Below are 17,272 nucleotides of genomic sequence, written 5' to 3'. Positions count from 1 at the left end.
TTTTGGAACTGTGGCTAGTTAAGAATCAAAATGGACGCAGAAAATAGCCACAAGGAGACCATCCTCAGATCTTTACCAATAGACAGCTTTGACATAGTCCTGCTGACATGAAAGTGTGATGAAAATCCTCAATTCTAGGAATAAAGAATTTTGGTAGATAGTAAATAACATGGATTAAACAGATTACAATTTTAAAGCTATAAATTGATGGTTTTTTCCACCAAGAAATATCATAAGGGGAGACTTGAAGAGGGAAGTTAAGTGGAGCATTGGATATCTGGATAACTATGGAAAAGGATTTTCCCTTCCTTCAACCATTTGCCACTTATAACTACTAAAATCTTGGCCTAGGCTAAGGAAAGAAACTAGGCCAAGTTTAGTCAAAACAGCGAATGGGCCAGAGCCAAGGCTGGGGCTTGGGAATGGTGCCAACAATAGTATAGGATTTAGGCTAGGCTAGAACTAGGAGCAAGGCTAGCCATGTGGTGGGGCTGGGGGACTGATAGACACTTTGTCTTATGTTCCATGCAGTTCAAGTCTGGAAAATGTAGAAGGTTGGGCATATGGAACATGGGAGCCAGATTTGTCAGCTGTCTTCAAAGAAGTTCACCATAAAACCTTCGTTAATATTAAACCTAGGCTAATTTCAAATTATTTGCTGCAGTTACCAACAAATGACCTTGAATTATTTTTTTCCGTGTTACAGTACTAAGTACACCCAGTCACATAAACAGGATGAAATGGAGATTAGATATTGATGTATTAGACTGGAAGGCATTGTAATGCAATGGCAAAAAAATGGCTGCAGATTCAGACATGGATTTAAATCTCTGGTACATCATTTAATTTCTTGGCCAAGTAGCTTAACTCCTCTGAGTTTTAGTTTCCTCATATGTAAAATGAAGGTGACAACAGAACCTTTCTCACAGAGTTGTCATGTAAAGTAAATGAGAACATTTATGTAAAGTGCCTGGCATAAGAGAAGTCATCAACCCGTGCTGCCCCCTAGCCCTCCACTTACTCTTGCTTCCCCTCTAGTTTCTCTTCTTGTTACTGATACAGCCCAGTTAACTGATGTATCTTTTCTATGTTTTTGTGAAAGAAGAACTATAACATTTTAGAACAAACACCTTTAAGATTTTTTATAAGAAGCAGAAGGGTTATAAAATATTACTTTATATCTTTAAGATAAAACTCTCTTAAAACACATCTCATAAGTTACTGGAGCTTAAAATGTCATTTGGAAAATTACCTTTCTTTCCAGGCGCCCAGAGCATTAAAAAAAAACAAAAACAAAACCTTCCTTACATATATATATATTTTTTTTCACATGTGGATATAAGAGCAAATGATTAACAAGCACTGTATTGAAATATTTTAATGAAGCCATCTTTGATCCCAGATGGGAGAGATGAAGTAGAAGTTGGCATATTAAGTTAATTATGGATATTTGTTTTTCTCAGGGACGTATATTGCCTTTCCTAAAAATCTATGACATATGGTTTCTTTACTTTCCCGCTCCTTATATCTTGCAAATTGTGAAATAAATTTTAAATTTACAAGATCATTTAACCCAATGATCTGCTTCATTGGGTTAAAGGGTTATGGCTCTGATTCCGACATGAGGGACAGACAGATAGACACATCAAGTTGATAAGCTCCTATCCTGGAGGACCTGAGTTGAACAGTGTTGAGACTTATAGCTGTCCTGCAACTCCACCTTAGAGTAATCCACTAAAATGATTAACTCCTGGGGATTTCAGGTTCTGGTTCCTAAAACCTGAAAGGGAGTCTTGGCCTTGTTATGCTGTGGACTCTGAGTGTACTGAAAGTTGAAAGAAAGCATATTTAACCAGACCACAAACCAGGATATAGTTTCTGTATTAGTTGAAATGTAAATTTCTCTGAGCATGTTTTTGTTTTTGTTTTCCTATAATGATAATGAACAAGGATCAAGTTGTGTTGTTATATAAATAGTAATGTTTTTCTAGGAATATCATTGTAAGCAATCTGACTCTCTCTGCCTCTGATGTTGTCCATCAGACCAAGAACAATGAAAAAGCTTTGGGCTCAACCAACATTTACTGAGGAGTTATTATATGCCAGGTACTTCCACATATATTATCTATAGTTAATCCTTAGAAAAACTTTTGGGGGTGCCTGGGTGGCTCAGTCGTTAAGCGTCTTCCGTCGGCTCAGGTCATGATCCTGGGGTCCTGGGATCGAGCCCCACATCGGGCTCCCTGCTCAGAGGGAAGCCTGCTTCTCCCTCTCCCACTCCCTCTGCCTGTGTTCCCTCTCATGCTGTGTCTTTCTCTGTCAGATAAATAAATAAAATCTAAAAAAAAAAGATTAAAAAAAAACTTCTAAAGAAGATATTATTCCAAAGAGAGTTTACATGACTTACTCAGGTCACTGAGATTCTAAGGGGTGGAGCTAGACCATATTTCAGCTCTGTATTACCAATATTGTTCCAGCTCTGTGTTCTTTCCACAGCATCAGAGCTAACATAAGAGTGACTGCTTAGGAAAGAGATACTGTCCTGCATTAAGACTGTAGAGGTTGGTGTTACCTTTACATACAGGAAATAGGGGAAATGGGATTTGTTTCCCCCAACATTTTTTAAAAACTTTATTTTTAGATCAATTTTAAGGTCACAGCAAAATTGAGAGGGAGGTACAGAGATTTCCCATATACCCTCCACCCCCCCACATGCACAGCTTCCCTTGTTATCAACATCTCCCACCAGAGTGGCACATTTGTTACAGTTAATGAACCTACACTGACACATCATAATCACCCAAAGTCCACAGTTTACATTGGGGTTCACTCTTGGTGCTGTACAAATGTATAATGATATGTATCCACCATTGTAGCATCATACATAGTATTTTCACTGCCCTAAAAATCCTGTTTTACTCCACCGATTCATTTCTCTCCCTCCTTTCCATACCCTCTAGCACAACCCGTCTTTTTACTGTCTTCATAGTTTTGCCTTTTCCAGAATGTTATAATGTTGGCATCATAAAGTAGGTAGCCTTTTCAGATTGGTTTATTTCACTAATATGCATTTAAGTTTCCTCCATGTCTTTTCTTGTCTTGATAGCTCCTATCTTATTAGCACTGAATGATATTCCATTGTACGGATGTACCACAGCATATTTTTACATTTACCTACAGAAAGACATCTTAGTTCCTTCCTAGGTTTTGATAATTATGAATAAAGCTGAAAGGGGACCAATTTCCAAATCCTCAACTTTCTTTAGTACTACTTCCAAAAAAAACTTATTTGCCTTCTCTCATCTTCTCTTTGCCTTTCCTACTTCCCTTTCCAAGTCTCTAAAAATGAAAGCATACCTTTCAAAGGTCAAAAATCTTACTAAGGTACATTGACTCAGGGTGTAAAAACCCTTGGTGCTAAGCAAGGCAACAATTTCAAAAATTGATGTCCAGGAATTTTCTTTAAGTCAAGGTCCTGTGCTACCCCTTCCCCATCCATCTCACTAAGAGCTGCATTTCCAATAAAGTTTATGTTTTAAGTTTAATAATGATAAATACCATAGGATTTCACTCATATGTGGAATTCAAGAAACAAAACAACCAAGCAAAAGGAAAAAAAAAGAGAGAGGCAAACCAAGAAATGGTCTCTTAATTAGAGAGAACAAACTGTTGGTTATCAGAGGGGAGGTGGGTGGGGGGATGGATTAAATAGGTGATAGGGATTAAGGAGTACGCTTGTTGTGATGAGCACTGGGTGTTGTATGGACATTTTGAATCACCATATTGTATACCTGAAACTAATATTATACTGTATGTTAACTAACTGGAATTTACATAAAAACATAAAAAGAGAAAAACCTCTGAATGACCACACTTAGACTTATTCCAGTCAAATAATATCATTAATTGACTCAAATCTTTGATCCGTGGAACAAGATATCCTAGGGATAGCAGCACAATCCTATTACATGGTTCATATTGATATGATGGTTTATGACCTTGATGTTGGATCTCAGGTTACCCTGATTTTGTAATGGCTATTTGAGGCATGTTGTTACAAATAAAGTTTATGAGATCTGAAAAAAATAATAATCACAATATATAAGAGTTTCATGCTGTTTTTATCTATTGTGTTTGCGTAACAATTGCAATTGTAACTGAATCTAGAAGATTTTTTATACTTGGAGGCTATGATCACAAAGAAATAAAAATAATTCAATTTCTATTTATGGACAAATCTTTGTTGTAGAGAAATTCAATATGGTGATCAATAGAAGACTTTCAAGTATAAAAATATATTATGATGGAATACAATTCTATGGGGAGAATGCAATGGATATTTGATTTCAAGGAGAAGAAAGAAACAATGCAAATTTTCTGAAGGTTAAAGGAAAGTTTACACTTTTGTGTTTAATGTTTGATAGTGGGCATCAAATTGCTCTGGTATTTATCATCCAATGAAAATCTTTAAAAGCATAATATAAAAGTTTTATTTTCAGTTGTCAATATGTATAGTATACTGGATATTGTACCTTTTGCAACTATTTAAACATGATGAAAAATTTAGATGTCAACCTAAAAATATGTGAGGGAGTACATAGCTTCTCAAAATTCTTCTAGGGGTTATGTGAATACAAGTTTGAAGATCCCAATCTTTTAGAGTTGTTGTGAGGGTGAGGTATAATGTATGCAAAGCATCTAGGATAATGCTCAATTAATGCAGCTATTATTTGAGGACTGAGTTCTCATTTTAATCCTCTTTCTTCTTTGGTATTTGATCCAGGGCATTTGTTTTCCTCTGCACTTTAGCCTCATTGTCTAGATAAAGGATAAAACAGATGATTGTAAAAACACTTTGGGTATAGGAAATTAGACAAGTAAGAGTGTACCTAACATCAATGTCAATGGTAATATTCATAGTGATGAAAACAGGTATAGACTATAAGTCAAGGCATATAGCAGATATGCAGTAAATGCTTGTCAAATTAGTGAATGAATGCTATGAGGAACCTTGCTAGAATGAAAGACCATACACCCATTTATTGGGCACCTTCCCTAGTACCTGCATCGGTGTTTTAAAAGCTCAATTTGGACATTTTCTCATAAAGATGAAAGGAGTAGGCAATAAAATCCTTCCCTGGGACGTGGCTACTCATTAATTTTCTGAAGGTGTTTCTTCACTGGATTCTTTACCAAACTGCAGTAGAGTGTAGTGGTTAGAAGCAGTGCCTCTGGAACCAGCCAGGTTAGGCTCAAGTTCAAACACTGCCACTTAAGTAGCTGTGTGTCTTTGGGCAAGTCATTTAACTTCTCTTCAACTCAGGTATCCTTACATGGGTATAATAAGAATACTAACCTCATAGGATTGTTTTGAGGGTTAGTGAAATGGGTTTAAAGAATTATAGGTTGTGTGGAAGGTGGAAGAATGTTGCCCCCAAATATGTCCATGTCCTAATCCCTGGAACCTGTGAATATATTACTTTATGTGACAAACAAAATAATCGCAGCTGTGATTAAGTTAAGGCTCTTCAGACGGGGAGATTATCCTGAGTTATTTGGTGGGTTCTTATGAGCGAAAGCGGGCAGGAAAGTCAGAGTCAGAGCAATGCAGTGGGAGAAAGACTTGATCAGGCATTACTGGCTTTGAAGAGGAAGGAAGAGGGCTATGAAGCAAGGGATGTGGATAGCTTTTATAAACTGGAAAAGGCAAGGAAGTGGATTCTCCCCTGGAGCCTCCAGAAAAGAACACAGCCTTCTGACATCTTGGTTTTGACCCAGTGAGGTCCATTTCTGATTTCTGACTTCCAGAACTCTTAAGATAATAAATTCATGTTGTTTTAAGTCACCAAGTTTGTGGTAATTTTTTACAGCAGAAATAGGACACCCATACAGGTGGGTTAGCCATTATTACCCTATTTACAACTCCCTTCAGTTCTGGCTTTTCTTGGCTTTCTTCACAAGGCAACGTAATCTAAACACTTCTCCACAATAAAAATGGATCCTTTTGCCCACGGACACACGATTTTCCACCGCGAAGCTGCTCTTAATCTCAAGGCATCCACCTGTAAGAGTAGCCCCAGTTCTCCTACCTTGGACAATGAACAAGAGGTCTCTTAGCCAAGCTGCAAGACAATTTATAACATCTTCTTCTTAGGTTTTCCACTTACACATGGAAAATCATGTGCTTTAATGAACAACCTATGCAGTGAATTGAATCACAAAAACCATACTCTGAGGTCCTAGTCAGGAAAAAGTGAACTCCTAATTATGGCCTCGGCAGGGGGTTCTGAGCCTAACACTGAGATCCTAGAGTAGGAGTCAACCCTTGAGGTTGTCCAGGTCGAGGGCCCATGGGAATTAGAACACTAGGATCAGGAGAAATGGGCAAGGGAAGGGAAAAGGAAGTTGCTCCCTCAGAGGTTAGCTGGAAAGAGAGTAAGGAAAAAAAAAAAAAGCCAAGTAATGGGAAGTGAGAGATAGCCTCCCACAACCGACGCCTCCCCGGTTCTCTCGCTCGTTTCGGAAACTTTTCCTCTTAGGCTCCAGCGTGGCGCACCTGCCCCTCGAGGCTGGGCCTGGGGAGCGAGCCTGGGGCAGGCTGGGAAAGTCTTGCTAGGAGAGCCTCCGCCCTGGCTGGGTGGTGGGGAGATCGCAGGGAGGAGTCATGGGGCGAGAAACGGAAAGACTACATCTCCCAGGCCGCCACGCTTTCCAGCAGGAGTCCTAGGGCGCCGACTGCTCCCCAGTTTCCGTAGGCAAGCGCCAGGCTACCGCAGCTATTGTGCGTAGCGATATCGCCCTCCTCTTCCCTCTCGGGTGTCTCGGGAGGAAGGCTACGTTTCAATTGCCGCCGGGGCTTAACCCCTCCGACGCCTAACAGGACAGCAGGCCGGCTCCCTTGGACCAGGAAGAACTCTTGGGAGCGAGAACACTCTGGTCACGCAATCCCAGGGTGCGAGGAAGACAGCCGAAGAAGGAGCCCGAGGGCTGGGGCTCCGCACAAAGGTTCGCTGGGGCGGGGCGGCAGCTCTGGCTTTAAGAAGGGGGAGGGGATAGTGCAATCAGGGTTGCCCGCGGAGTTCGGCAAAGGAAATCTTCAGCTAGCTCGGGAACGAGGAGCGAGGAGAGGAGGCTTCCCGTCCCAGCGCCCACCCCAGCCTCCACCCTGGGCGGGCCGAAGTGTCACGTTTGCAGTTGCTCAGGAAGGACTCCCGCTGGTCTCCGGAGGCAGGCTGGGCTGCCTGTCAGGGGAGGCAATGCCTTGGGGGCATGCTGCTTGCTAGGCAGAACCCCTCCGGGGTCGGACTGCGTTAGTTAGCTTTCTGTGTCACCTGAAGCAATTGCCGGCCGCCCGCTTCTGGCACAGACCAGCCAGCTTTGCCCAGGAATCTCCACGGAACAGGTACCTGTCCTCCAAAGGGAGGGAGGCTACGAGTTTCCCAGGCGGGTCCCGCGCTCAGTTCCTCCCATCTGCTCCCCCCTGCTGTGCCGCTGATGCTCTTGGTCTTTGTGTCTTTCCTCTCTCCTTTCAGCCCTCGCCATCAGAACCATGGGGCATCCCCCTCTGGAGTTCAGCGACTGCTACCTGGACAGCCCCGATTTCCGCGAGAGGCTCAAGTGTTACGAGCAGGAGCTGGAGAGAACCAATAAATTCATTAAGGACGTGATCAAAGATGGCAACGCGCTTATCAGCGCAATGAGAAGTAAGTGGAAGGTTTCGATGGATGAGCTGTTTCCCTGAGCTAGTGGCTCTGGCCTTTCAGCTCTTCCACACCGCAGGGGAAAGGGAGGATTCACGGTGCTTCCCAATCCAGTTCTCTGAGGCGAGTGGGTTTCCGAACACTTAGGAAGCGGCGTCAGTTGAAGTGGAAGGTGGTGGCTATAACTAGAACTTTAGTGGCCTTGACTTTGTAAGACTTGATCTGTACCTGTGCCAAGGACCCCCTTGCTCTGCCCCTATCCTTACTTGGCAGATTGGTGTTCTGAAGGGACCATTTGCCTGTACTGTTGGACATGTTTAGTACTCATGGCTTGGGTAAGGAGACATTCAAGCTGACCAAGGAACTTGCCCTAGCACCTCCTAAAGAAGAGAGATTTGAAGCCGGCAGGTTGAGTAATGGTTTTGTCCTGGCTTCTGGTTGCTAACGGATGAGGGTCGGGGCAGTAAAAAAAAAAAAAAAAAAAAAAAAAAAAAAAAATCTCTGTATCAACCTGTTTTCTAAGGAAAGCACCTTTGCCCCAGTGACTTTTTTCCTTTAAGGTCCTGAGCTATGGTTTTGGTCAGAGTCGGTCTAAGCCCAGAATTATTGGATGGCCTCACGTGCCACTGAATTCTGCTTGGGGGTGAAACTGAGACCTACCTGGTACCTGGCATAAGGAGCCCAACCCCCAGGGAGCATACTTCAGGGCCAGTGGTCTGAAGGAACCTCATCTAGCTTGGCTTTCCCAGTGGTCACAGCTGGCAGCTGTGGGACCCTACCCCCCCTTCCCCACTGTGTGGAGTTTTTATTTCTGCTAGTTGGCAGAAGGCTTGGAGTAAGAGAAAGAATAATAAATATTCCCAACAAGAGTGCAGGCAAGCCAGCCCTTTGTGCCAAAGTATATATACCCAGAAGAATGGAGGATAGCAATTGGGTGGAGTGATAATTTTTTCTCTTCTTGGCTGAAAAGTGGTTGCAAAAAGTAAAGTCACTGGTCAGAGTCACTGGTAAATATGTCCCGTCTGCTTATAACTGTGTTCTGAATGGGTTTATCCCTGAAAAACTGTGTCCAGAGTCCAGCGTGGGGACCTTCTCAAGGCAGATGGAACCGATGAAGAGCAGGGAGAAAGGCTTGGGGGTGCGGTGGTAACAGCTACCAGCTGGTATTTTTGTGCAGCTCTTTTGATTTGCTCCTGGGAATCTGTGCTTTCACTGCCAGTGTTGTCTGCCCACTTTGGTGAGAGTATATCAATTGCCCAAGTTCCTGCTGGTCATTTGATTGAGTTTGATTATTTAATTTTTTTGTCGTATTGTGGTCTAAACAAGAGCACACTCTTGGAAGCACCTTAAAGATGGGGTATTTGAAATGCTGATCCTTAGAGGCGTATAGGCTAGGCTTTGGGGTGTGTTGCCGCTTAATAGAATTCATTGAGGGGTTAAAGATATGCAGGCTATGCCACAAAAGTAGTTAGAAAGATTGAGGGTTCATTGAAAGGAAAAGGGGAGAATGTTTGGATTTTTTAAAATTTTTACTTATTATGATAAACTGCTTGGTGTAGTATCTACAGTCAAATGTAGCTCATCATAAGCCCCAGGAAGGGAATGGTTTTGTGAAGTGTATGGTAAGCTGAAATTGTTTGTGCTAAAAAGTGACCAGATACAGAGAGATTAAGATTAACATTAACATTTGAGGAAGGACAGATTTTTGTACGCTAGGGGCAAGTAGTGGTTCTTACTCTTTCCTTCTTCTCTGAGACTGAGGCTGGTAAGAGTCAACAGTTAAGCAGGCCTAAACCTTTGCAGATGGGTGGAAGATCCAAGAAATAATTTGGCCCGTGGGGTTTCTTGATATTCAGGGTGGTTTTCTGTTTCCGAATATACATAGAAAGCCAAAATAGGGCAGGGAGGAAATAAAACCCAGCAGCTAACCCACACTCCATTTCTTTCCTTTGAGTTGCATGATTCTAAAAACATGATTAGATAGAGGCAAAGGCGGGATGTTTCCCACTGTCTTGACCACAGTAATGTTTATACTCCCACTCTACTTCCTCACAGTGTGCTAGCTTTTTGAGAGTAAATTGGGAAGCAAAGCAAAGGTATGCTTTTTCTTTGTGTGGAGGAAACAGGAAAAGAGAACGCTGGAACTGGAGTTAGAAGACGTGGCTTCGCCATCTTGGGATAAGATGGCGCAGATTGCTGACTTCATCTGTTAAATAGGGGTGATTATACCCACCTCACAGGGTTGTTGTGAGACGCAAAGGAGTTAATGGATTATGAAAGTGCTTTTTGAATGGAAACAGCTAAACATAGAAAGTTGTTGATAATATGCCTTTAGGCTAATAATGTATCTGCTGGTGAGTGTGTATTTTTCAGTAGGTTTCTGAAGGGAAATGAATAAACAGAAGTAGTTGGAAACATAATTTTTGCTGTCATCTTATTGGAAAATGTCACTCCCTACATTGGCATGTCTCAGCGATTAATTTTGTATTCATGTGTGGGGATTCATTTTGGCATTTGGCGCCTGGCATTAACATCAGAAAGAATGACTGACACCTTTCCATTTACCTCACTAAATTGACTAGCAAATCAAATGGCTAGTGTTTCTAGGAACCAATGAAACTTGGTGCATTGTGCTGCAAAAACTAGCTGCAGTTTTTCTAAAGGTTGCTAGCCTAGGTGGAACTGGATTTCTACATTTATCCTGCTTGTGTCTGATTTTGTACGGAGCTCCAGATAAGGTTTAAGTCACAACTTTGTGTCATGATTTAGTCATTAAACATAGGTCCCTTTTGAGTGTTTAGATTTACTTACATCTGTACTCAGAGGTAATTGATGTTATGAACAATACTCAACATGTCTCCCTTGGGGAAGTAGTTGATTTCCCCCCTTTAAATGTGATTTATTTATAATCGTTGGGGTACAAGATGATGCTTATAATTTAAACTAGTGGAAAATAAAAACACCATGACTCTGAAAGGTGAACATATTGCCTGCTTTTCTGTTTGTCCTTTGTTTTTATGTTGGCAGTTTTGGTCCCTGGTGGTGTTTGAATATTTTCTAGGCACTCAGGCTAGGAATTATTCAGAAGAAGTGACGTGGCTCCTGCTTATATCACAAGGCAACATGATACACCTAATAAATGATATATATAGTTCAGTGAACACATACCATTCATTCAGTAAATACTTGTACACATACTATAATCAAGCCACTGTCCTCAGGGCTGTCACAGATGTGGCAGGCTTAGTCATACATGGATCCTGCCATCAGAGAGTTCCTAGATTAGTAGGAGAGAAAAGACATGGGTAGAGATCACTATCATGTAAGGCAGTAGATATGGATCAGAGCCATAAGAATGAAACGGGTGGATATCAGGGTACATGACACCAGCAGGAGAGCTCATTTCTTGGTGGGAAGGCAAGGAAAAGGAAAGGAGGAAATAGCATTGTATTTGACAGAAATCATACTTACTGCTTGTTAACTGTTCCCAGTGCCAGGCATTAAAATATTGTAACAGCCTTATGAGGTAAGGATTGTTCCCACCGTATAGATGAGAAAACTGAAGTTCAGAGGTGCTGAGTAACTTTCTCAACAAATAAGGGCGAGAGTGTGAATTAGAACCCAGACCTGACTCTAAAGGCCCTGCTTACTTTACTGTGTTGCACTGTATTCGGGACGAGGCATTTCATGTAGTAGGAATGACCTAGAAGATGTAAAGGGACAGCAGGTAATTCAAGTTATCTGCAATGGATAGGTTGCAGGAAGGACATTTTGGGAGATGAGGTTGGACTGGAAGGTTGAGGCCTTAATTGTGCAGGGAGCTGTTAAATACTTCAGATTTTTCTTCATAGATAGAGGGAATATTAAAAATGTTTTTCGTTAGGAGAGAGGCATGGTGGCAACTGCCTTCGGCTCAGGTCATGATCCTAGGGTCCTGGGATCGAGCCCCACATCGGGTTCCCTGCTCGGCCGGGGGCCTGCTTCTCCCTCTCCCACTCCCCCTGCTTGTGTTTCCTCTCTCACTGTGTCTCTCTCTGTCAAATAAATAAATAAAATCTTTAAAAAATTTTTCATATGTCACAAAATATTCTTCTGCTTTAGAATTTTTCAACTGTTTAAAAACATAAAAACCATTCTCACCTCAGCTAGGGGAGGGAGGCATGCCAAAATAGGCAGCAAGTTGGGTTTGTCTGTCTGGTAGTAGTTGGCAGACCTCTGATATAATTAGTCAACCTAAAAAAACCGAAATGGATTTTTATTGGCGAGGCAATGAAAATAGCTAATGGTAGAATATAATGCCATATTTCACATTTCCATCAACTAGGTTTCCTTTGGTGTGCTATTAATTATGCCTGATCCGGATTCAGGGATCACAGGCTCAAGTGCTGTCAGAGACCAAGGAGAAAACAGAAAAGTATAAAGCTGTTGGAAATGGGTTAATAGGGCTGGAGAGATTGGGGCAAAATATAGCAGCCTCACCCCATTCAAATGGCCTTCTTTTTTTTTTTTAATGTGCTAACTAAATAAAATACATTCAGAGCCTATATTTAATCAGGTTGCAACTCCTGAGCTAGATGATCTAACTCTATTAGTCTATGAGTCTTGAATGCTTATGTGCTAGGGAAATGAAAGGCAACAGTCTTCAGATCGAGATTTCTCTGGGGAAGCACTACAGGGCACTGTTTCCATATGAGCAGAGACAGAATGATAGTATAATGGGGAACAATCCCTAGACATAACGATTAGATACCTGGGTATGGTTCTGTTACTAATGGGATCTGTGACCTTTGTAAGTCATTTTGTTGGGGTCCCAGGGCTGCAGCTTTATAAAGGTAGGGGCTGGGCAGGAGATCTGTAAGCTCACTTTCAGCTCTAACATTCCATGGCTTTTTTTTTTTTTTTGTATTGCATATTGTAGTTTACTCATTTGGGAAAGAAATGACTAACCCAATTATAGGAACTTAATTTATGCCTACATAAATTTTCACATTATTTTAGTGTACATGTCAGTATTTAGTTAAATAGAAACATTTAAACAAAAATTTTAGTCTTTCAAAAACCAAGGATAACATACATTATGTATGTTTGTATATATAAAGCAGATGTCAGGAAAAAAGAATTATATCACTAAGCCTATACATATACATGTATAGTCACACATACATAGGTTGTCTGGGACTAATGAAAACCTTTGTTTTAAAAGAATACAAAAGAGGGGTGCCTGGCTGGCTTAGTAGAGCATGCGGCTCTCAATCTTGGGGTCATGAGTTTGAGCCCCATGTTAGGTGTACAGATTACTTACATAAATAAACTTAAAAACATTAAAAAAATAAAAATATAAAAGATGCATTCTGTACTAAAAATGTACATGAAGTTGATAAAGTAGAAATCATATAATTTGTATAGCTTTTATAACCCAGTCTTAAATTCTTTAAAAATGCCACTTTCTTATATTCTATCCTTTTTTTTCCTAAAGATTTTATTTATTTGACAGAGAGAGACACAGCGAGAGAGGGAACACAAGCAGGGGGAGTGGGCGAGGGAGAAGCAGGCTTCTGCGGAGCAGGGAGCCCGATGCGGGGCTCGATCCCAGAACCCTGGGATTATGACCTGAGCCGAAGGCAGACGCTTAACGACTGAGCCACCCAGGTGCCCCTATTCTATACTTTTTTAAAGACAAGAGTTTTAGATATTTACATTAAGGTGACCTTTTGGGGTATCTGTTCACCTCTTGCTTTGGCAACTGGGGCACCTGTCTGGTAAGTGTTTTCTTGGAAGGACGGATTGATTCCTTCTGTGAGGCAAATTTGATCTTGAATATCAATGGGAACCTGGTTGCTAGTTCCAACTCTGTCACTAGCTTGCTGTGTGACATTGAATGAGTCGTTAGCTTTGTGAGCCCGAGTTTTCCCATTTGTAAAATTAGAGTTTTGGTCAGTAAGCCTTAGCGTTCCTCCCGGCTTTATCATTCTCTATTTTCTGGGCTGCAACTGTCTTGCTCATAGCCAAGCAGCCTAAATTGATTCTGTTATAAACTTTAGAGCCAATTCACCTTTACTCTGGAAGAGTAGGCAAGGGGAAAATCAAACTGATAATGTCCAGCATAAGTACATGACTTGAATCGTGCTAACTTATCTGATTATCTTCTTGATGAATGCTTCCTGAAAGGTGTCACCCTGATGGCCTTTCATTCTGTCCAGAATAGCTCTCTAGTGAGAGAACCCAAGGCTTTTAATTCCTTTGGGGTGGGTATAGTGTCATGGTGTGCAGGGAGGAGTTGGTGATGTAATATACATTCTCAGCAGATATCCTGTCATTATCTTGGTGATATTTAATTAGTGCCTTAGAACACATGGGGTTATTTTAGATATTCTCTGAAGTCAGATCAATGTAATGAGTATGTCATGTGGTACTGTTGTTAGTAAGTGTTAACCAGTGTCGAATGGAATTTGGTGGGGGCATTACTGCCATGTTCGTCGAAGGCCCTCAGGAAACCAGATTCCAAAGTCTAAAGTAGTTGGACTAGTAGTGCTGTAGGGACTTGGGAGGAAAAGGGAACCAAACCAGCCTTTCAGCGTGACCATTTATAAGAAGTTTTTTGTTGGGGCGGAATGGGGGATGGTGTTGGGATCGGGTAGGGAATGTTGTGGCTTGACCTGCTTGTTAAGAGCAGTTTTTCAGAGTTAATAGTGATGAAGGGAAGTTACTTTTTAGCTTAATTTTTATAGCCTCACTTGTTAAAGCATAGCCGCAGTCTTGTTTATTCTGGCATCTGTTTCTCTAATCATTTACTATAGGAATTTTCTAAAGCCCATGAAGATCTAGAAGGAAATATGGTTTTCCAGGGGAGTACCCTTGAAATCTTGAGCTGATTTTTTTGGCTGGTGGGGTAGAGAGCCCACATGATGCTTTATTGGACTCGCATCAAGTGCTAAAGCCTTGCACAATGTGAAGGCATTTCAATTTAATTCAACATGGATTTGCTAAGCACTTGTATGTGTCAGGTACTATCCTGGAAATGGGGTGAATAAGGCTGCTATGGGCTCTCCCTCTTGGAGCATACATAAAACATCTGATTGCTCATTTAAATAATTTAATTACAATTGTGAGAATAGCAGTGAAAAGTTCAGGGTATGATGTATATTCTATCACATGTTACAAGGAGGATCTTTGTGGGGGAGAAAAGGGAGTTAGACTATGGGGATGTAACTGTCCATAGGAAAAAGAATGAACTGAAAAAGGAAGAGTTCCTAAGTCAGAGCTACCTGTCTTACTATCCTTCCCTTTGTAGTTAATGGTCCTGGCTAATGGTAGTTAATAGATACTTCAAGTGAGTGGAAATTTTCTCAGAAACAGACAGGGTATAGTACATTTCATGGGGTCTTCAGGGAAAATCTACAGTACCTACTGTCTCCTTTTATAAGTATATTACAATTTTTTTTGATCAGTAACACATGAGCATGGTACAAAATTCAAAAGGTACAAAAGGCTAAACCTTCTGCCTCCTCTTAGGTCCCACTTCCCGGTTCTCCACCCTAGCAGCAACAACAGGTAGCTGTTTTGTTTATTCTTTAAAAAGACTTTACCCCATTGCTTCTTTTAACTTCTGTTTCATCTGAAAAGATGTAGAACCTTTGTAGCAGCAGGGTTTGTGGCATTTTAACTTAACCTGCCTCCTTTTCCCTTCTCCATAGTTTTGGGGTAACCTTGAAAACCAACAGCCTCATAACCACATTAGCTGTGGAAACCAGCCCTTTTAGCATCTGAGGGGGAAGACTGGGTTTGTAGCTCCTCAAGAACTCACATACCCAGAGTCTTGTCACTATTTAACCTGTCTCAAAGCTACCTAGAAAAGCCCACTTATAGGACTTCTCTTTTTTTCACCTGACTTAGGGCTAGCTCAGTGGAAAAGTTCTATCCCTAGGGTGTTTAACATTACAGCTGCGTGAGACTGCAATACCAGTAGGGCAAGCAAGAGCCTGGCCAAAAACATGAAAGGAAGAAATGGGGAATGAGATACCCACTGGGGGCTTTGGAAAGCTCTGACATATTCCTGGAAATCTAGAAGGCCACGTGCATGCCCAGGACTATGCATGTGCCTAGAAGAGACCTCAGAGGGCTCTAATTTCTCCCCTATGGCTGAACTTGAGGCAGAATTGTGAAGTACCTGGCTGAGTGTTGAGGGAATGTCCCAACATACACACAGAACCCCTTGGCAAAAGGTGGCAGTCTTAATGGTTCAAGACATTTAAGAAGGTCTCTGAGAAGTCACTAGCTGGCCACTAAGCTAACCAAGCAGAGATGTCATTGGCAAGGAATACAAGGAATACAAACATTACAGAAATAATCCAAGAAAGACACTAAACAAAGCAACAACAACAACAGCAACAAGACCTGGGTGGAGGTCAGGATCTGATTTTCAGAGGTACCACATTATATTGTTTAAAATGCCCAATTTTCAACAAAAAATGATCAGGCATACCAAAAAAATTTGACCTCTATGTAGGAAAAAAAGCAGTCAGTAGAGACTGTCCCTGATGTGGCCTAAATGTTGGAATTTAGACAAAAAAGATTAAATCAGCTAATATAAATATAATCAAAGAAATAAAGGAAACCATGTCTAAAGATTTAAAGGAATTCATGAGAACAATGTATCAACAAAGAGACACTACAAACAAACAAAAATTATAAAGAAGAAGAAGAGAAATTCTGGAGTTGAAAAGTAAAATAGCTGAAATGAAAAATTCACTAGAGAAGTTCAATAGCAGAATTGAGCTAGCAGAAGAGAGTAAAGAACTTGAAGATTGAGATTATCTAGTTTGAGCAAAAGAAAGAAGAAAAACAAAAAATGAAGAAAAACAAACAGAGCCCCAGAAACTGTGGGACACAGTATATAAGATATGCATAATGGAAGTCCCAGGAGAAAATAGATTGAAAGGGGCAGAAAGAATATTTGAAAAAATAATGGCCTAAAATTTCCCAAGTTTGATGAACAACACTAATCTCCAGGTTCAGGAAGCTCAAAAAGCTCCACATAGGAGAAACTAAAGGAGAGCTGTGCCTAGATATGTTATAGTTAAACAGTTAAAAACCAAAGACAGAGAGAATCTTGAAAGAAGCAAGAGAAAAGTAACTCACCAGGTAAATGGGATCCTTAAAAGATTAAAGGTAACTTAACAAGAACCATGGAGACGAGGAGGCAGTGCTGCTGAAATTCAAAGTGCTGAAAGAAAAATAATGACAACCAAGAATTCTGTATTCATGAAAACCATCCTTCCTGCTTCAAAAACAAAGGAGAAATTAAGACATTCTCAGGCAAACAAAACCAAAAACTGAGAATTTGTCATTAGCGGACCTGCCCTATAAGAAATACTAATGGGAATCCTTCAGGATGAAATGAAAGAATGATGAATGGTAACTCAAATCTGTACAAAATATGAAGAGTACAAGTAAATGTAACTATATACGAAGACATAAGAGACAGTATAACTGTCTTTTAGTACCTCTTTTTTCCCTACCTGACTTAAATGACAACTGCATAATGCAATATTTACAAAGCTATGTTGATGAAC

At 40.9% G+C, this 17,272-nt stretch overlaps 1 protein-coding gene across 3 annotated transcripts in view; it reads left to right on the top strand.

The window, feature by feature from the left end:
- The first annotated feature begins 6,677 nt into the window (after positions 1 to 6,677).
- Positions 6,678 to 17,272, top strand: part of OPHN1 (oligophrenin 1) — a 498,955-nt gene continuing 488,360 nt past the window's right edge. For 2 of the 3 annotated variants that reach the window (XM_073885819.1, XM_025860816.2), the window contains exons 1-2: positions 6,678 to 7,005; positions 7,533 to 7,703. In XM_073885819.1, the coding sequence (XP_073741920.1) occupies positions 7,550 to 7,703 (154 nt within the window). In that variant the 5' untranslated portion in view covers positions 6,678 to 7,005; positions 7,533 to 7,549. Of the gene's footprint in view, positions 7,006 to 7,038; positions 7,403 to 7,532; positions 7,704 to 17,272 lie in introns of those variants that run through there. The other variant, XM_073885818.1, reaches the window with a different exon arrangement.

The sequence above is a fragment of the Callorhinus ursinus genome, unplaced genomic scaffold (genome assembly GCF_003265705.2).
Source record: "Callorhinus ursinus isolate GAN/ISIS: 27379988/994484 unplaced genomic scaffold, GSC_fseal_2.0 scaffold66, whole genome shotgun sequence".
In the NCBI taxonomy this organism is placed as follows: domain Eukaryota; kingdom Metazoa; phylum Chordata; class Mammalia; order Carnivora; family Otariidae; genus Callorhinus; species Callorhinus ursinus.
The sequence above is the reverse complement of the archived record's forward strand: the minus strand, read 5'-3'. Positions and strand labels throughout refer to the sequence as shown.